The 21,290-nt window shown below is 38.8% G+C and overlaps 1 protein-coding gene across 2 annotated transcripts in view; it reads right to left on the bottom strand.

The window, feature by feature from the left end:
* MROH2B (maestro heat like repeat family member 2B) overlaps positions 1 to 21,290 on the bottom strand; it is a 74,346-nt gene that overhangs the window by 26,390 nt on the left and 26,666 nt on the right. For both annotated transcript variants that reach the window (XM_019982685.2, XM_070774720.1), the window contains 9 exons: positions 18,585 to 18,692; positions 15,194 to 15,310; positions 11,870 to 11,977; positions 11,166 to 11,318; positions 7,509 to 7,535; positions 5,916 to 6,035; positions 5,613 to 5,692; positions 445 to 580; positions 248 to 343 (listed from right to left, as the gene is read on the bottom strand). In XM_019982685.2, the coding sequence (XP_019838244.1) occupies positions 248 to 343; positions 445 to 580; positions 5,613 to 5,692; positions 5,916 to 6,035; positions 7,509 to 7,535; positions 11,166 to 11,318; positions 11,870 to 11,977; positions 15,194 to 15,310; positions 18,585 to 18,692 (945 nt within the window). The remainder of the gene's footprint in view (positions 1 to 247; positions 344 to 444; positions 581 to 5,612; positions 5,693 to 5,915; positions 6,036 to 7,508; positions 7,536 to 11,165; positions 11,319 to 11,869; positions 11,978 to 15,193; positions 15,311 to 18,584; positions 18,693 to 21,290) is intronic.

The following is a 21,290-nucleotide window of genomic DNA, read 5'->3' as shown; positions in this document are numbered from 1 at the left end:
TTTCTGAAGTTATTTCTCCACTGATCTCCAGTAGCATATTCTTTCATATTTATCCATTCTCATTCTCTTGCTCTCACTCTGCCTCTTCTGGAATAGGGTGCTGGCCTCCCCACAAACACTGTGTAAGTGGGCTGGCTCTGTGGTGTTGCTGGGGGGCTACGTGGGTCAGGCTAGATGAGTCCCCAGGAGGAGGCAGAGTTTGGAGGGTGACCTGGAGCACAGGTTAGGGTCCATGGGACCTACTCACATTGAACATTTCTTGGCAGTCCTCTGCTTTCATGTTATCCCACATCATGGTCCTCAGCAGCTTTCCGAGAGCATCCATGGATCGTTCGTAGAGAAACTGAAATGAAGTGAGTGACAGTGAAGCTGAGAGCACGCGTTCATTCAAGTTCATTCATTCTACCCGGTTCTTCACCCTCCTCTGGCCTCGCCCCCACATACTTGGATGTGCTCCTTGTCTTTGTCCGTCTCGCCCTCATTTCTGAGTTTTTCCAAGGGTGGAAGGGGCAGCAGCCTCCGAATATTCTCCTCAAGAATATTAAGATGGTCATTCAGTGAGAGCTGAGGTTTCAATTTACTGAAATGAGAACCACGTGGAGAAGTGGATATTATATCGCCAAACAACACACATCTCAGTTGAGTTCCAGAGAACTGAGGATCTGAAGGGGCTTGAAGGGGTCAGATGCATTTCTGATGGAAATGCAATGTTGAAGGAGATGGTAACAGGAGTAGAGAAAGATTGGGGACATAAAACCAGCCTGTAAGTCTAACTTATTACAGTGATAAACAAACCATCACTTGCTTGGCATTACTTAATCCTTTATTGTATGATCTAACATTTATCTACTTGTTTTCTTCAGCACTCAAGTTATGTGTGTATGTGTGTGTGAGTGACTGAGAGAGAGAAGAGAGATTCTAAGTTTGGAACAGTGAGTTTTATCGATGTCATATGTCCTTTCATGTCATGTGTCATCCCTGATGGCTCAGTCTGGCAAGAATCCGCCTGCAATGCCAGAGACAAAGGGTTCATCCCTGGGTGGGGAAGATCTCCTGGAGAAGGAAAGAGCAACCCACTCCACTATTCTTGCATGGGAAATCCCATGGACAGAGGAGTCTTGTGGGCTACTCCCCATGAAGTTGCAAGAATGGAACACAACTTAGTGACTAAACACCACCTATAAACACAGAGTAAATGACACTGGAACCTTCCTTTTCCTTTCTCACTATCTGACATATAGTATAGACATGAGGATATAAAGAAACCTGGATATAGCTTAGGAACATGTAAGTATTCAGTAAATATGAAAACCTCCATTTGTTATTAGATAAATGTAAGCTAAGACAATACAACACCACTTGTCTGCAACAAAATTAGCAAAAAAATAAAAAATGATGACACTGTCAGAGAAGGGTGAAACTGGTTCTCTTACAGGTCTTCCCTTGTAGCTCAGCTGGTAAAGAATCTGCTTAAGACCTGGGTTTGATCCCTGGTTTGGGAAGATCCCGTGGAGAAGGGAAAGGCTACCCACTCCAGTATTCCAGCCTGGAGAATTCCATGGTCTATAGTCCATGGGGTTGCAAAGAGTCTGACATGACTGATAGATTTTCACTTTCACTTGCACAGAGGAGTAAAAGTCAATAAAGCTGCGACAGCTTTATTGAATGTTAAATGTGTTGATATATAGTGTGCAATCTTCTCATCCTTATTGTCTGGCTGGCTATTTAAAAATATCAACTTATTGAGGCATAATTTATGCACAACAAGCTGCATCCATTTAAAGTGTGCAATCAAATAAATTCCACACTCATGAAACTACCACTATAAGCAATACAGAACATTGCTATCAGCCCCCAGTTTTTCCTGATGCATCTTTGCAATTCATCTATTCCTCCACCTTGGTCCAAGGTAACCACTGATTTGCTTTCTGTCATTAGTCTTCAAGGTCTACAAATGTCCTGTCTATATGAGGGAAGCCGTTAGCTACATGTGGCTATTGAACTCTTGAGTTGTTGCTAGTTTGATTTAAAATACACTGTAATTGTAAAACACACCGGATTTTGAAGATGTGGTATGAAAATCATGTAAGTCATCTTATTAATTCTTTATTTTAAATACATGTTGAAGTAGTATACTGAATATATTAGATTAAAATAATTATTAAAATTAATTTAATGTTTCTTTTTTACATATTTAATAGTGGCTACTAGAAAATTTTAAACAATAAATGTGACCTGTATTATTTCTACTCAACAGTGCTGTTCTGGAACCTGGTTAATTCTTAATTCATCTTCAAGATTTCTTTGCACTTTCTTGAAACCTCTCTTATCTTTATAAATATGGGAACTTGTGCCTTTCCCTTATTTTGCTTCTTACTGAATTTTAGAAAAACTATGTGGATGTGTTTTGAATTCATTTCTCTTTGTTGGCTAAAACTCCTTCAGAGAAAGGTCATATTTTGTTTAACATTGTCCTTTTAGAACCTAGCTCAATGTCTGATACATAGATGCAACTCAATAATATTTATTGAACGAAATTGTCAGCTTTTATAATTAGATGTTCAAAGAACATTTTTTTTTGCATGAGGATGTTCATCAAAGTATTACTTACAGGTTTTAAAACAAGAAATAGTTAAATGTAGCAATAGGAGGTTGATTAATAATTAAAGGTAATAATATGAGGCATATCTATGCATCAAGATATCAGGCAGTGATTAAAATAGTTGTTACCTCAACATAATAAAGGCCATATATGAAAACCGTATAAGCTAACATCATGCTTAATGGTGAAAGACTGAAAACTTACCCTCTAAGATCAGGAACAAGACAAAGATGCTACTTCTATTTAACATAATACTGCAAGTCCCAGCCAGAGCAATAGATAAGAAAAATAAATAAAAGCCATCCAGATTGGAAAAGTAAAGTAAAATTATCTCTGTTTGCAGATGACATGATCTTATATATAGAGAATCCTAAAACATCTACAAAAATATTATAACTAATAAACAAATTCTTCAAAGTTGCAGAATACAAAATCAGCACACAAAAATCACTTCCATTTTTATACACTTAAAACAATGAACCATCAAAAAAGTTAGCAATTCCATTTATAATAGCATCAAAAGAATAAAATACTTAGAAATAAACTTAACCAAGAAAGTGAAAGGCTTGTACACCAAAAAACCACAAAATGATGCTGAAGGAAGTTAAGAAGACACAACTGAAGGGAAAGGTGTTTCATATTTAAATTGCAATACTTATGATTGTTAAGATGTCCCTCTAAAGCAGTCTGCAGATTTAATGCAATCCCTATCAGAATCCCAATGATACTTTTTGCAGAAATAGAAAAATCTATCCTAAAATTCACATGGAATCTCAAGGGACCTCAAATACCCAAAACTATTTTGAAAAAGAACAAAGTTGGGGATCTCACACTTTTTGGTTTCAAAACTTGTTACAAAACCACTGTAATCAAAACAGTATAGTGCTGGCATAAACAAACAGACACACAAACCAGTGGAATACAATAGAGGGGCCAGAAATAAACTCTCGTGCATATGGTGAAATGATTTTCAACAAGTGCCAAGACCGTTCAGAGGGGAATAATGTTGCATTTGGCCATGATTACTTGGATATGACACTAAAAGTACAAACAGTGAAAGTACAAATGGACAAATGGACCTACGTCAAAATTAAAAATTTCTGTTCATGAAGGACACAAAGGATAGAGTAAAAAGACAGCCTATGGAATGAGAGAAAATATTTGCAAATCATATATGTGATAAGGGGTTAATAACCTTATCTAGAGTAGAAAGAATACGAAAAGTATAAAAATATAAAGAACTACAACTCAACAAAAAAAAGAGAAAGAACTGAGAAAAATGGACAAAGGATCGAATATTTTTCTCAAGAAGATATGCAAACAGGCAATAAGCCTATAAAAAGATGCTCAAAGCCATTAATCATTACTGAAAGGCAACTCAATGCTACAGTGGGACACCATCCTACACCCATTAGGATGGCTACAGTAAAAACAAACAAACAAAAATCAGAAAGTGACGGCAAGGATATGGGAAACTTAGGACACTTGTGTGCTGTTGGTGAACATAAAACAGTGCCCTGCTATAAAGATCAGTGTGGTGGCTCCTCAAAAGATCAAAAACAAGCTTGCCATCTGATCCAACAGGCTGACTCATGAGTATATGCCCAAAATAAATAAAAGCAGGGTCTGGAAGAAATATGTATGTACCTATGTTCATAGCAGCATTATTTACAGTAGCCAAAATGTGAAAACCCTCCAACAGATGAGTGTCCAATAGAGGAATGGATTAACCAAGTATGCTATATACATCAAACAGAATATTGCTCTGCCTTCAAAAGGAATGAAATTCTGATACACCCTACAACATGGATGGATCTTGAGGACATTATTCTAAGGAAAATAGGTCAGGCATCAAAAGACAAATACTAGATGGTGCTAGTGACATGAGCTACCTAAAGCATAAAATTCACAGAGACAGAATATAGAGTGGTATCAGCCAGGGCTGATGGAAGGAGGAAATGAAGAGTTGATTAATGGGTATAGTGCTTCCATTTCTGGAGATTGGTTACACAATCATGTAAAAGTACTTAACACTACTGAACTGTACACTTAAAGATGGCTAAGGTGATAAACATGTATATTTTACCACAATAACAAATTTAATGAACAATGAATTATGTTTGTGAAGAATTGGTCATAACATGGGAATATATAAGATGAGGAAAAAAAACAGGATAAAAATTATATGCAGAGCAGAATCTCAGCTCTGTAATCAACATGGACAATTAGGAATAAAGAATTGAAGAAAATATACCAAAATTTTGATAATAGGGTAGGGTTAGGTGTGATTTTTACTATTTTTAAAGACTTTCTGCAGTTTCCAAGTTTTAACAGTGAACTTCTATTTCTTTTACTGCAGGGGAAAAGATTATTTTTAAAATGTGCTTAAAATTATCATTTTCTTCAGGCATAGTGCTGCTAACCAAACCTGAGTGTGATTAAGGCTTTCATAAGTTTTTAATGGGAAGATTAAAATTTGCCTATAGGCCAAGAGAAATTATTTTTGCACAGAAATTTCGGTCCTCATATATCAATAAATCAGACTTTTATAAGCAGCTTGCTAGTCCCTGTCAGTCATCAAATGATCAGGCTTTCAGTCAATTCTGTCACTTTGGAAAAAGAAAAAGCTCCCATTTGAAATAACCTATTGATGAATTGGGTTTCCCAGGTGGCACTAGTGGTAAAAGAACCCACCTGCCAATGCAGGAGACGTAAGAGACATGGGTTTGATCCCTGGGTTGGGAAGATACCTTGAAGGAGGGCATGGTAACCCACTCCAGTGTTCTTGCCTGGAGAATCCCAGGGACGGGGGAGCCTGGTGGGCTGCCGTCTATGGGGTCACACAGAGTCAGACACAACTGAAGCGACTTAGGTAACATGCATGCATTGATGAACGGTGTCCTTTTTGTGATGGTGCACTAGAGTCTGCACTTATCAATGTCAGTTGATCAGAATGAGTATATGTGGAGGAAATTTTTTTTTCAATGAGAAGAAACAAAAAATTCTCTACCTGAGGTATCTGATGGCAATTAAGGCTTTCCACCGAATAGGGCTGGCCAAGGAATCCAGAGGTTCATCCCTGATGAAGTCCTGCAACACAGACAAGGCGGTGAACCGTCTCAGGGAGGACTAGGGGAGTTTCTAGATGCATTGAGGTGGAAGCCTCATTGGACTGTTGGGTGCCCTCAGGCAGAACCATGGCAAAATTCTGTTCTTAGGGATTGGCAAGTTTTACCCACTTAAAAAAAAAAGACAACTTGCTCTCTTGGTAATTAACTTCTCAGGATCTTGCCCATGTCCTTTGCATACTCACCAGCATGTAACCCAGCAGCACCTCCTTGTAGGAGAACTTGAACGTCTCATCCTCAGCATCCTGGACAGCAATACCAATCTCTGTGATACTTCTGGTAAAACTCATCTGCAGATCCATGTCCTAAAGGAAAATGACTCACAGTGCAAGCCAGAGTCTTAGGCACCGAACCTGGTTCTACAAATGTTTGACCTACGGTTGAAATATGTGCCCGGACAGCAGTGGCACCGTGCTTCTTTTGTCATTTTCACCTTAGTCTCAGATACAAGTTGCAGGGTTTCTCAACCCCGGCCTCTGCCATGGACTGAGGATTCTCTAGAACTGTGGTTTTCAAACATTTCTGACCAGAATCAAAATAGGGAACAGTTTACAAATCTATCTGGTACTTATATGAACTATATATATATATATATATATATATATATATATATATAAAATGCATGTATAATGTGGTGTTGGAGAAGACTCTCGAGAGTCCCTCGGACTGCAAGGAGATCCAACCAGTCAATCCTAAAGGAAATCAGTTCTGAATGTTCATTGGAAGGACTGATGCTGAAGCTGAAGCTCCAGTACTTTGGCACCTGATACGAAAAACTGACTCAATGGAAAAAACCCTGGTGCTGGGAAAGATTGAAGGCAGGAGGAGAAGGGGATGACAAAGGATGAGATGGTTGGATGGCATCACCAATGTGATGGACATGAGTTTGAGTAAGCTCCGGGAGTTGGTGATGGACAGGGAAGCCTGGTGTGCTGCAGTCCATGGGGTCGCAAAGAGTTGGACGTGACTGAGTGGCTGAACTGAACATGTATATAATACATGATGTATTATATATAATATATATTATATAATATATAATTATACATATATATATAAAACCATGATTTCTCAACCTGCCTGCAACTTGGATCTGAGACTAAGGTGAAAATGGCAAAAGAATCACAGTGTCATTGCTGTCTGGGCACATATTTCAACCATAGGTCAATATAATATATATTATGTATATAATATATATATATATATATAATACATAACTGAAATAAAAGTTTTGTGATACTTAATGCTATATATAGTCATTTTTCTTTCTTTTTTACATTATGAAAGTATGATAACACATTTATAGGAGACTTGGAAAATACAGAACACAGTTACATACAGTTTCACCATATATTACAATTATTTTTTAAGTAGAAAAATAATGATTTTTAGTTGGAGTTTCAATATCAAACTCTCAAAAATTATCTTTTATTCCTCTTTTATTTTATTACAAAAAATTACTGGTTGTGATTTATTAGATATATTAAATTGATTTCCTAATCTACTGGTGGGTCACAAATCACAGTTCTAAGAACACTGTTCTGGTTTACAGGTAACTTTCAAACCACCTAGAACCAAATGCAGTTCCTTGTTCTGTTTTAAATTAGGCTTGGGAATCCTGACTTCAGAATTGGATTAATTAGTTAAAATTTGGGATTCTTTCCTGTGAAATCAAATCAAGAGAACATTTATGCTTACTGTATTTTCAGGGAGCATAATTTGTATTCAGATATATTTATACTCAAACACAGGTATTCAGGTATATCAAATATATCACCTACCTTGTTCGCCACAGACATGCCCAGAACCTGAAAAAAATCAGAAGGAAAGGCAGATACTAGAGCAGCAGTCAGAGTTCTTTCACCCCAACCAAAGAACCACGCATCAACCTGAAGGACAACAGTGAGGCAGGGTGTTCAGCTTTTCCAAGTGGTGGGGGCTGTTCCCTCCCTCCCTCAGTTTCAAAGGGACACCTGTGTATTGGTGGATTCTTTGCCATGGATGAATCATGACTAAGCTACAAAAGGTAGCACAAAGATTTCAAGCCTTTGGATTTCAGGCTTCTCATTTTAAAAAGGCTCTATCAGACCTTGGTAAGAAAAAGGGCACAAAAGCTCTTGGAAGAAAGAGCAATGAAAACTTATAAAATGAAAGTTAATGTAGCAGCTGATTTTGGAACTGAGATATAGTCAGTTCTCTGACAATGCCTGTGTTGAAAATGCAAATTTGTTACAATGAAATTGATGTATGAGGGGATACTTTTAGCATATTCTGAATTTTGAGTTTGCTTATGTGCAGTTTTGTCTATGAGGGCAAAAAGGTGAACCAGATGAACTGAGCCTGAGAAAGACTTGCACATAACACCACAGACGTCATCAGCTGCCTCTGTTTACTGTGTGTGATGAGCTGCTCTCACCCAAATCCGGCATTACAGCTGTCTGTCGGATTTCAGATATCCCTCCTTCCCACCACCGTTTCATAATAGCTCATAAATTGTGCAGTTGAATTCAGGGGTTTTTTAAGGAAAATTTCCATCATTTTTTAGTAGTATTTATCTACTTACTATTTTTAAAATTACTTTTGAAAATTAAATTCTTGTTGTTTTTTTTTTTAAACTGTATCATTGATGGGGTTGTTGACTATTGTACCACTCATCCCATTTCCCCCATAATCTCTGTGGTTTTTCCTGTATTCTCTTGTGCAAAAGTTGCATTTTAGCAGAGTTGACTTACCTTAAAGTGTAGTGATCCTTATCTAAAACATCTTTATCTCCTTTCTATTTTATTGTTACCAAAACTTTCCTCAGTGATGGACTTAATAGTAATATAAAATACCTTCTTAAACTATGTTTTCAGTTCTCATCATTATTTATCAAATTTCGGGTGTGTAGCATCAGAATCACATTTAGAATCTGTCTAAAATGACAGATTCAGTGATCCATCCCTGAAGACTGATTCATTGTTGTTGTTCAGTCACTAAGTCATGTCCAACTCTTTGCGACCCCATGGACTACAGCACGCCAGGCTTCCTGTCCTACACCATCTCCTGGAGTTTGCTCAAATTCTTGTCCATTGAGTCCATGATGCTCTCTAACCATCTCATCCTCTGCTGCCTCCTCCTTTTGCCTTCATCTTTCCCAACAACAGGGTCCTGGCCAATGAGTTGGCTCTTCGCATCAGGTGACCAAAGTATTGGAGCTTCAGTTTCAGAATCTGTCCTTCTAATGAACATTCAGGACTGATTTCCTTTATGACTGACTGGTTTGATATCCTGCAGTCCAAAGGACTCTCAAGAGTCTTCTCCAATACCATAGTTCAAAAGCATCAATTCTTTGGTGCTCAGCTTTCTTTATGGTCCAACTCTCACATCCATACATGACTACTGGAAAAACCATAGCTTTGACTAGACGTACCTTTGTTGGCAAAGTAATGTCTCTGCTTTTTAATATGCTGTCTAGGTTGGTCATAGCTTTTCTTCCAAGGAGCAAATGTCTTTTAATTTCATGGCTACAGTCACCATCTGCAGTGATTTTGGAGCCCAAGAAAAGAAAGTCTCACTGTTTCCATTGTTTTCCCATCTATTTGCCATGAAGTAATGGGACCAGATGCCATGATCTTGAATGTTGAGTTTTAAGCCAGCTTTTTCATTCTCCTCTTTCATTTTCATCAAGAGGCTCTTTAGTTTTTCTTCACTTTCTGCCATAAGGGTGATGTCATCTGCATATCTGAGGTTATTGATATTTTCTTGGGAATCTTGATTCCAGCTTGTGCTTCATCCAGCCTGGCATTTCAGATGATGTACTCTGTATATAAGTTAAATAAGCAGGGTGACAATATACAGCCTTGATTTACTCCTTTTCAAATTTGGAACCAGTATGTTGTTCCATGTCCAGTTCTAATGGTTTCTTGTTGACCTGCAAACAGATTTCTCAGGAGGCAAGTCAGGTGGTCTGGTATTCCCATGTCTTGAAGAACTTTCCACAATTTGTTGTGATCCACACAGTCAAAGGCTTTGGGATAGTCAATAAAGCAAAAGTAGATGTTTCTCTGGAATTGTCTTGCTTTGTCTATGATCCAACAGATGTGGCAATTTGATCTCTGGTTCCTCTGCCTTTTTGAATCCAGCTTGAACATCTGGAAGTTCTTGGTTCACATACAGTTGATGTCTGGCTTGGAGAATTTTGAGCATTACTTTGCTAGCATGTGAGATGAGTGCAATTGTGTGGTAGTTTGAACATTCTTTGGCATTGCCTTTCTTGGGGATTGGAATGAAAACTGACATTTTCCAGTCCTGTGGCCACTGCTAAGTTTTCCAAATTTGCTGGCATATTGAGTGCAGAACTGTCACAGCATCATCTTTTAGGATTTGAAATAGCTCAACTGGAATCCCATCACCTCCACTAGCTTTGTTCATAGTGATGCTTCCTAAGGCCCACTTGACTTTTCATTCCAGGATGTCTGGCTCTAAGTGAGTGATAACACCATCCTGGTTATCTGGGTCATGAGGATCTTTTTTGTATAGTTCTTCTGTGTATTCTTACCACCTCTTCTTAATATCTTCAGCTTCTGTTAGTTCATACCATTTCTGTCCTTTATTGAGCCCATCTTTGCAAGAAATGTTCCCTTGGTATCTCTAATTTTCTTGAAGACATCTCTAGTCTTTCCCTTTCTATTGTTTTCCTCTATTTCTTTGCATTGATCACTTAGGAAGGCTTTCTTATTTCTCCTTGTTATTCTTTGGAACTCTGCCCAAGATCTTACAAAAGAAACAAATTACTCAACTCCATTTCATAATCAAATTTTCTCTTCCCATATGTTCTCACTTTGCAGACAAAGGTCCATATAGTCAAAGCTATGGTTTTTCTAATAGTCATGTACAGATGTGAGAGTTGGACCATAAAGAAAGCTGAGAGCTGAAGAATTGCTGCTTTGTAACTGTGGTGCTGGAGAAGACTCTTGAGAGTCCCTTGGACCGCAGGATATCACACCAGTCAATCATAAAGAAAATCAGTCCTGAATGTTCATTGGAAGGACTGGTGCTGGAGCTGAAGCCCCAATACTTTGGTCACCTGCTGAGAAGAGCCGACTCATTGGAAAACACCCTGATGCTGGGAAAGACTGAGGGCAAGAGGAGAAGGGGACAACAGAGGATAAGATGGTTGGATAACATCATTGACTCAGTGCATATGAGTTTGAGCAAATTCTGGGAGATGGTGAAGGACAGGGAAGCCTTGCCTGCTGCAGTTCATGGGGTAGCAAAGAGTGGGACATGACTGAGTGATTGAGCAACAACAATATGTTCTCATCTTCCAAATGTACCAGATCCTATCTTCCCTTTGGTCTATATCCTTTGAGGATGAAGATTTTGAAGAGCTGAGCCCCTGTAATGTTTGGGAACCCCAGTCTTGGAAATTGAAGTAGCCCCGTGTTGGCTATTACCCGAGAGCACTGGCCGTAGAGAAATAGGACTTGGGATACAATGTCCTGATCAAGCCTGGTTAGGAGTTGACTCTTGGGTGCATGGAGGGCCACGGCTCCATAGATTACCATGACGTCAGTTTTGCTCAGGCTCTTTTTCCCAGAGAAAATACCCTGAAGAGGAGAAAAGAGAGACATGAAAAATACGGCTGAAGGAGTTTCTTTTCTTCTCATGACTTTTCCTAATCCTATGGGCCACTATGGGAGTTAAGAAATGGGACTGGGATTATTAAAATGAGTCTGAAGCTGATATGCTTGCTGATATAAATTTCAACACCCAGAATGGTGTGGTGGATCTACCAGGCTTTAATAGAGGTACTTGAGAGAGGGCTTGCATTCATTTTACTCATTCTTCCTCTTCTTTAGGGGAAGCAGTATATGCAATGGAAACTGTCCATGAGGCCTGAGGAGCCAGAAGAGGGATAAAACTAGACACCCACAGAGCTCCTCAGGTCCTCCCAGGTCAGTATGAGTGACAGGAAGTGGAGGAGACTTGTTATCTAGCTGGTCATTCTACAGGGCTTGGGCTCAGATGGTTCCAACCTGGAATAAAGACCGAGGATGGGAGCAAGTATGATATGGAGAAAGGATGTCCACGGATGGAGTCAGTGTCACTCGCCTTTGCAATGACCAAGGGGTTTGGAGGAGAAGGATATTCTTTTTACCTTACATCGATTCATGAAAAACTTTTCCCGATCTTGGAATGTTTTAAGAACTTTTAAGACAACTTCAAAGTGTTTCTCAGCACAGTATCCTAAGATAGATGTTATTCCCTAAAATCAGAAAAGACAGGGCATTTTGATGCATCAGGAGCTCTAGGTGCTGGAGGTATAGGAGTCAACAGAACACACCAAACTCCTCATCCTCTTGAGTGTAAAACCAGGGGAAGTCACAAGGAAGTGACATAAAGTGAATACGCAAATCCAGTAAGCCTATAAATATATAGTATGTCAAATGGTGATAAGTGCTGTAAGAAAAGAAGAAAAAAGGGTAGCTTCTATAAGTTCGGGGAGTTGGCAATACAAATAGAGTAGCCAGACAAGTTGTCAATAAAAGGGTGACATGGAGAAGAGCCCCGAAATAAGCAAGAGAGTGAGCTAATGGACTTCCTGGAAATGAGAGTTCCAAACAGAGAGAGTATGTGCTCAGGTCCTGAGGTCCACCAAGGAGGACAGATGGAACAAAGAAGTAAAAGATGAGGTCAGAGAGAAAGTGGGGGTTGGTCTGAGTAAGGTCTTTTAGGCCACACTCAATACTTTGGATTTTTAACCTTAGACCAGTGGGAAGCAAGTGGAGGTTTTCTTGAGCTGGAGTTGACTATCATTTCTACAGGATCACTCTCCTTCTGAAACTTTACCTTGAAAAGTGTAAGTGTTAGTTGCTTAGTCCTGTCTAACTCTGTGACCCCATGGACTATAGCCCTTCAGGTTCCTCTGTCCATGTGATTCCCCAGGCAAGAATACTGGAGTGGGCTTCCATTCCATTCTCCAGGGGATCTTCCTGACCCAGGGATTGGACCCAGCTCTCCTGCATTGCAGGCAGATGTTTTACTGTCTGAGCCACCAGGGAAGCCCAAGGTTAACTTCACCCTTAGGTGATTAAAATGTTGAAAGCTGTTTCACACTCTGTGTTCATATTTCCCCCTTGCCCACATTCTTTCCACCTCATTTGCTTCAGGCTCACTTCACCACTGTACCTTCATGCCAGTTTGTTCATGAGTCCTGATTTGTTTCATTTGGTTGCATAACCCTGCTAGAGCCAGCATGAGAATCCAGGGACTAGACTTCTGTCATCAAGCTCTCAACCAGCACTGTTCTTAGATATCGGGTCTTACACTCTCTACCACCAGGAGATGCTTGGAAGAAATCTTTAAAGGCCGGTGGCCTGGTGTCTCTGTGTTCCTTGGTCATGGTGCCTTGGTTCCTTAGGTTCCTTTACATCCTAAGATGTAAACTTCTGTGACTTTCCATCTCCGGGTCCTCTCACCCCACAGTGCTCTGTGTTTCTCCTCTCCCGACCCATCTTCCTAACTTCTTAACTCCCTCCCCATCTTTCCAGCTCTGACCTATGTCCCACTGTCTTTCTGTCATGTGAGTCTGGAAAACCCCAGGCCCTGGATAAATCTGACTCTCATACTTGTCTATCACCTATCCGTATACCCCATTTGTTGGATGCTACCGGGAAAAAAAATGACACCCCTGAGAAAATTGCTGGAGTAGAAGATGATTTCAACTCCCCAAGGGGCCCTTAAATCTGCACACATATCCTATTTGTTTTCTTTAATCTATTTTCTCTCTCCAATTCCTCACAGTTGTAATTTCAGATCTTCTCTCCTGAAACTCCTTACTAAGCATTTTCTGTGGAAAAAAAAAAAAACTTTGAGGAGTCTATTTTCCTTTATTTTGTTTGGAGGAACTTGAGGGATGCAGGCAATGTGTTGTGGAGACAGGATTTGAATCCAGCTGGTCTGACACCAGAATCAGAGCCTAGGTGTCACCTGAGTGAGAGAGTCACTCTTAGGAGAAGGAAGGCCAGCTGATCAGTGAGACTTAGAGAGTTATGTGTTAACTCCTCACCAACCCAGAGGCCATTTGCTAAGTGATTTGAGTGTGCAGGATACACTGAAGAACTTGAAGCAAAGTTAAGTAAAAGAGGAATTTGAGAAGCTTAAGTGGATGTCACAAAGTTCATCTTCCTTCCAAGGCTTGTGAATTCCTCAGACTTTGAATGATGGCCATATGGTATGCTTGGATCTAAAATAAACTTAATTGTTTTCTAGCCCAGAGCAGAACTAAAAGGGCAACTAGAATGGAAATAATGGTGCTAGGAATAATGTCAATGAGAAATAACTGAAGGCTGAATATCTGAGATGGAAAAAAGAACTAATGACAATATAAAGTCAGTTTTAAAAGTTCAGTAAGTATAATGTTTTCCAGCTATTTACAATGGGGACAGGACGCTAAACACCTGAGAATTTCTGAGACAGGTATATAAAAAGACAGACTATGATCATTTATTTTTTACTAGCTGGTCTGTATTCCTGGGTGGTTTCTTTTCTTAAACAGACATCGTCTTTTTCTTCACATATGCTCTCCAGCTTAGGCTAGGGTAGGGAATAGGCAAAAGCTCTTTGCGAAAGCTCTCCAGGTTATATTTTCTCTAGGAGGAAAACCAATGATACATACCCTTACTTTCGGCTTACACATTTAATGATTTTGGTACTTACAATCATGCCCTTATGTTACAAAGCCAAGGTCAAAATATTTTTAAAATACTCTTGTTGAGTAGGAGTGACTGAAATTCATTTTTCACTATTTTCACAAATCTGATTAGATAATGTAGCACTGATTTTTAAATAGGGAAACCTCAACCTAAATGTCCATCAACAGATGAATGGATAAAGAAGATGTGGTACATATATATGATGGGATATTACTCAGCCATAAAAAGAAATGAAATTGGGTCATTTGTAGTGACATGGACGGACCTAGAGTCTGTCTACAGAGTAAAGTAAGTCAGAAAGAGAAAAACAAATATTGCATATATTTGGAATCTAGAAAAATGGTACAGAGGAACCTATTTGCAGAACAGAAATAGAAAACGCAGATGTAAAGAATATACTACCATGTGTAAAATACATAGTTAGTAGGAAGCTGCTGTGAAACAAACACAGGGAGCTCAGCCCGGGAAGAATGGTGGGTGAGAGGGAGCCTCAAGAAGGAGGGTATATATGTATACATATAGTTGGTTTATGCTGTAGTACAGCAGAAAATAACATATTGTAAAGCAGTTAGACTCTAATAATAATAAAAAATAAGGAAGCCTCATTTTTCTGAAAAATTCTGTTGGACTATTTTGAATGTATGTGTGGATAATTCTGTGTGGATAATTCTGGATAAGTAAGCTATTAATGTAAGAACTGCCAGCGGTTTTCCAGAGGGAATTCACTATCATTGTCATGAGAGGAAATTGAGAGAAAGTGGTCCCACCTGTCGTTGGTCCCCCAGGTGGTGGGGAGCAGCCAGAAATTCCTTAATCTGTGAGCTGACAAAGTCCACATCTTGGCAGGATGCCAAGGTGGTTCCCAAGGCTTTCCAAAGAAATTTCTGGAAAACAAAGGACAAGCAACAGAATGTTAAAAGTTGGAAAGCAAGACTGATAAAAAGTAGAAAGAGTAAAAACAGTCATTCAAAAAAAAAAGACATTGAGTTGACTCAGGACTGCTTCCTTATCAAGCGCTTTCGCGTATTGTCTCTTCTTCACAATGTTCCCTCCCCACAGGCTCTGTCCTCTGCCTGTGCTCTCCTGAGTTCCTCTGTGCTGTGTGCCCTTCCATCATAATAATACCTTTTATTACCTACTGTGATTTTTAATTTTCTTATTGTCTCTATGCTCAGAATTTCAGTTCTTGGTAGCAGAGGTTTTCACTGATTATCTATGTACAAATAAGTGTTAATAAGTTCTTATTGAATAAACATGCTCAATGAAAATTGGGTTATTTTGAAGACAATGTCATCTGATATTTTCAAACTTCACAGTATATTGACTTGGTTTATAGTTTAAGAGATTTAACAGTAGTTTTGAAAGTAATACCTTGGCTTCTCTACCATTATCTCTCTCCAGAAGTGCTGTCAGACTGGTGTTAGGAATGAAGCAGAAAAGTCACATAAGAACTTTCACATACACATGTGTCTTCGGTAATGAACACTGAGTAAATTGGGGAAGGAAAGCACCCAGTGGAGGAATGCTGGTGACAGAGCATGTCAGGAATCATTCTGTGGCTTCCACCCGCTCCAGAGGCGGTGAGAGTGTGGGATCCATTATGCCAGCCATACGCTGGGCACTTCTGTAGTGTCAGGATGGAGAAAGGGCAAGTAGAACAGGCACTGCTTCCTGTCATCTTTCATTGGAGGCCATGCAGAGTTATTGACTAGGGGCAAGGGACAGCCCTGCAGTACCTTGTGTTTGAAAATCACAGCACATGCCTGGCTGTAAATAGGTGTATGAACATGCAGGTATACAAAGCAATTTAATACCAGACTGGCATCTTTTAATTTAGAATGTCCGTCTTGTTACAGAAAGGAGAGAAAAATGGCCAGTTGGAAGTCCACTCCAAATACTCTGCAGAGCTCAAAGGATTGTAGCTCTTGAGTGGTCATTAGTAATCAGAAAGGATCTATGGCACAGGAGGAATGGAAAATCTAGGCTAACAGATAAAGACAAATTAGCACATTCAGGAGAAATTGTACAGATTAATCTGATTTGGGATGGGAGGGGGCCATAAGGCTATAAAACAGGTGGAACAGAGTAAGAGTAGACTTGATCAGAGTAAGATTCTGATGAGGGAGCATCCACTCCATTCTCAGTTGTCTAGGCAAAAGATCCCCTGAGTAGGGCCAAAGCTGCTAGAGTCTATTTAGTTTCATCTTGGGAGAAGGGTAGGAAAGAGGTGGGAAAATCTTGTGCTGCAGGAATATTGATTTGAGGAAGGAGGAAAATATATTATATTATAATATAGCTTCAGTGCCTCCTAGTACTGCTGACCTTTTGCTCATCTGCTGAATTTTGTCAGATTCAATGAATAGTGCATTCACACCTGGGGACTTGGTTAGGAATCCCAGAAATCAGAAAGCCCGAATTGGGGGAAAATTGTGGTTGATCGTAAAATAGCCATAATCTTTCTATCTCATTTCTGTCCATGCTTCCCTGCTATGGGAGTTTGTGATTCCTATCAAGACAAGTCTATTTCTCCATTCTTTGGATCTGGGCTTGCCTTGCAACTTGCTTTTGTCACTGGAATGTGGTAGAAGTGATAGCACACCCCCTTTGAGCTTAGACCTCAAGGATCTTGCATGCATCATTGCCACCACCATGAGAGCAAGCCCCTGATAGCCTGCTACAGGATGAGGGACTGCAAGGAGCAGAAACAAGCTGTCCTAGACAAAATCATCCCAGACCAGCCAATCCCCAGTACACCCCAGTGAGGCTAGTTGAGATCAGAAGACTTCCCAATTGAGTCTAACCCAAACAGTCGACCTGCAAAATCCAAAGCTTTTTAGGTGCCCATTATTTTAAGCCACTAAGGATAGCTTGTCATGCTTTTAAAGCTACTTGGTACACTCCTAGTTTTCTGGTGTCAGGCATAACAGATGAGAGCCATTGAGGCAGCTCGTTGTTTGAATTGTTTTGTCTACTCACACCACCATTATCTTGAACTAATCTTGTGGGTTTGGGAGCCATTGGATGAACGGTATTACATAAGATGCAGAAGGCTGGTTTGTGTATAAGAAGATGAGGCATTGCTCACCAAATCTTCCTGATGGGTGTGTCTGTAGGCTGGGTAGGCCAATTTGGAGAATCAGTACTCTGTACCAAATTAGAGAGTCAATCAATGAGGGGAATTTTGAAAATTACATAGAAGAGTTGCAGGTTGCTAATAAAGAACTTGTGGAAAGAGACACTTAATCCTGGGAACACAATGATTTAGGAAACGTTTTTTTCCAGGGAAAAATTTAGGATTTGAAAATGATGTAAGAGAGTTGTAGGTTGATAATAAAGGATTTGTGGGAAGAAACACTCAATACTGGGAACACTTAATAACTGAGCAAATGTCTTTCCAGGGGGGAATAAATTTTGAAATGATATAACCACAGTGATAACTACAATCTACTTTTTATTGAACACATGCCATGTGCCAGACACTTTACTAGGGTCTTTATATACTTTATCTCATCAAACCCTTATAACAATACAATCCTCAGAGAGAGATTAAAATTTCCATCTTATTGGTGAGTATACTGAGGCTCTGAAAAGGTTAAAAATTTTACCAAAAGCTGCATTAGTAGTTAAGTAGTGGAAGCTGAATTCAAACTCCATTTGGAATGGATAGTTACAGTGTGGAGGGTTTGGTAGAGGTCATGTGTAGAGAGAGGAATGAAAATTGGTAAATTTGTAAAAATGTAAATTTGAGCGTTCTGTTTTCTTTTTTTTCAATTAAAAAAAAAAAGATAGATTATTTCCTGCAGCCAGCCTCACATGAGTGGCCCAGTGGAATGCAAACCAAGACATAAACTGGCATTAAACCAGTGCTATGGTTAAGAGGCTGCTATTTGCTCTCGAGTAATTTTTTTTTTTCCTTCTCTAGAACAGAACCTCCAAATTTTGGTCAGGCATGTATTTATCTTAAAGGCACTATACTCAGCAGTTTTCCTTGCAGATAGGCTGTGGCCCTGTAACTTTGGGTCAAATAAAGGTAAATAGAGGGGAGCATTTTTCTAACCACTTCTTCCTCCTTTGCATTGCAGTGCATTCAAGCTGGAACTTGCACCACAATTTTTGGTCATAAATTAGAAGGTATGGTCTCTGAGCTGAAAAACCAACCTTCTCAACAGAGGTGTTGCTGTAACTGTCCATTTGCTGGTTGAAATCCCGACTCAGTTGAATGGTCCAGGCTACATCACTGATCTTCCATAACGATTCTTTGAGCAACTGTTGTAGGAGGTGAAAATCAGATATGAATGTGACTGTTTAATGTGTTTTCTTGCTACTTTTCTGTTACAATATATTCTAGAAGTATAAAATGTATACTATATGGGATTATTCCTTTTCCCATAAAAACTTGATTACTTTGAAACTTTTCTTCTTATTTTAGAAGACATACTCTGTATTGTTCTGAATTTCCAGTAAGAATCAGATCCACAGGAAGTGGAAGTTAACTTCATGTAAGTGCCTTCTGTTTTCCTTTTAAATAAAAATTGCCAAAAAACTTACAATAGAAACTCATCCAATCTGAAACTTAAATTGAAGTTAACATTTTTCAAGGTTTCAGTAGATTTGGAAAAACTCCACTTGTCAAAGTTAGTTTGCTTTATTATTTACTAAGAAAAAGGGACATTTTTGGAATAGTGAGTTAAAGGCCTTGAAGAACCAATTAGATATACAAGCACAAGTTGCCAACTTCAACTGGAGTAATGAAATATTCCTCATTTCATCAATTATTTTGAGCCAGGGCCACAATCAGTCATCTGAACCCATGTCTTTCTTCATTGAACCATACATGAAGAGGTGTTTTTGTCCTTTTGGAGGACAAAATCCATTGCAATTTCTAAAATCTATGATTTCTGCGTTTTCTCTATCTTAATCTTAGAAAGAACACAGTGTCAAAACCATTGAAAAGGTTTGTGAACATGTTTTCTTAATAAGAATTCATTCAATGGATCTTTTGAAAAGTAAAAATTGTACAACCTTGGCATTATAAGGGAAGAAAGCAAATGTAGACAGTTTTGGAAAAAGAAGCCAAGAAGTATACTCAAGATTGGAGGAAGGGAAAGTAATGTTCTCAAGGCTTCAAGAACTTTCCTTCCTAGTAAGAACAGTTATTTTAAAATGGTAAGTGGGGAAATAAGGTAGAAATTATGATAGAGGGAGGGAGGGAGAGATAGAAGAAGCATGAATATAGGAGGAAGATAGATTCTAGACTTAAGGAACAGGAAGAATAGAGCTGTTGCTTTCAAACCTCATATTGGATAAGACTCATTTGTGAGCGTCATCAAGACCTGTAAGCTGTCAGGTACCCCCTCTTGGAGATTCTGATTCTAGAAGGGGGGTTTTAGGGGTAGAGGTGCTGTGGAGACATCACTGAAATATTACATTTTATAGAAATTATAGTTCACATGAAAAGATGCTCAGCATTGCTAATTATTAGAGGAACACAAATCAACTCTAAATGTCCATAAACAGAGACATGGATAAAAAAGCTATGGTACATATATACTGTGGAATATTACACAGCCATAAAAAGGAATGAAATAATGCCATTTGTAGCAACATGATGGATCTAGAGATTATCATACTAAGTAAGCAGAGAAAGATAAATATCATATGATATCACTCTTATGTAAGATATAATTTTTTTTAAAAGATGCAAATGAATTTATTTATAAAACAGAAGTAAACATAGATATCAAAAACAAACTTATGGTTACCAAAGGGAAACATGAGAAGGGGAGGGATAAATCAGGAGCTTGGGATGAACACAAACATGTCTACTATATAAGATAGATAGCCAACATGGGGGCTTCCTAGTGGTGCTAATGGTAAAGGACCCGCTCACCGATGCAGGAGATGTAAGATATGTGGGTTTGATTCCTGGGCTGGGAAGACCCCCTGGAGGAGGGCATGGCAACCCAATCCAGTATTCTTGCCTAAAAAATCCCATGGACAGAAAAGCCTGGCAGGCTATAGCCCATAGGGTCACAAAGAGTTGGACACTACTGAGGTGACTTAGCACAACTAACAAGGGCCTACAGTATAACACAGGGAACTCTTACCAATATTCTGTGATAACTTATATGAAAAAATAATCTAAAAATGAATGAATATATATATGTATAATTGAGTCATTTTGCTGTATGCCTGAAACTAAGACAATATTGTCAATCAGCTTTACTCCAATAAAACTAAAATACTAAAAAAATCTAGTAAATTTTATAATCAAAATCCTAAAAAGTTATTTGACAGGTCCTTTTTAAAATATAAATTTAAAAATCATTATAAATACCCTTAGCTTACTTTTAAAAATACACCTTTTCTGTAATACATAGTAATAAATACATCCCCTTAAAACTGCCCCCAAACGAAAACAAACTACAATGAGGTACTACCTCATTAGATTAGTATGATTAGAATGGTCATCTTTAAAAAGTCTACAAATAACAAATGCTAGGGAGGGTGTGGAGAAAAGGGAACCTTCTTACATTCTTGGTGAGAATGTAAGTTGGTACGGCCCCTGTGGAAAACAGTATGGAGGGTCCTCAGAAAATAAAAAAATAGAATTGCTATATGATACAGCAAGCCTGCTCCTGAACAAAACTATAATGCCAAAAGATACATGCAGCTCTATGTTCATAGCAGCACCATTCAGAATAGCCAAGACACAGAAGTAATCTAAGTGTCCATAAATACATGAATGGATAAAGAAGATGTGGGACATAAATACAATGAAATACTACTCAGCTATAACAAAGAACAAAATAATGCCATTTACAGCAAGATGGATGCAAGTAGAGACTATCATACTAAGTGAAG

This window comes from Bos indicus, chromosome 20 (genome assembly GCF_029378745.1).
Source record: "Bos indicus isolate NIAB-ARS_2022 breed Sahiwal x Tharparkar chromosome 20, NIAB-ARS_B.indTharparkar_mat_pri_1.0, whole genome shotgun sequence".
NCBI lineage: Eukaryota > Metazoa > Chordata > Mammalia > Artiodactyla > Bovidae > Bos > Bos indicus.
The sequence above is the reverse complement of the archived record's forward strand: the minus strand, read 5'-3'. Positions and strand labels throughout refer to the sequence as shown.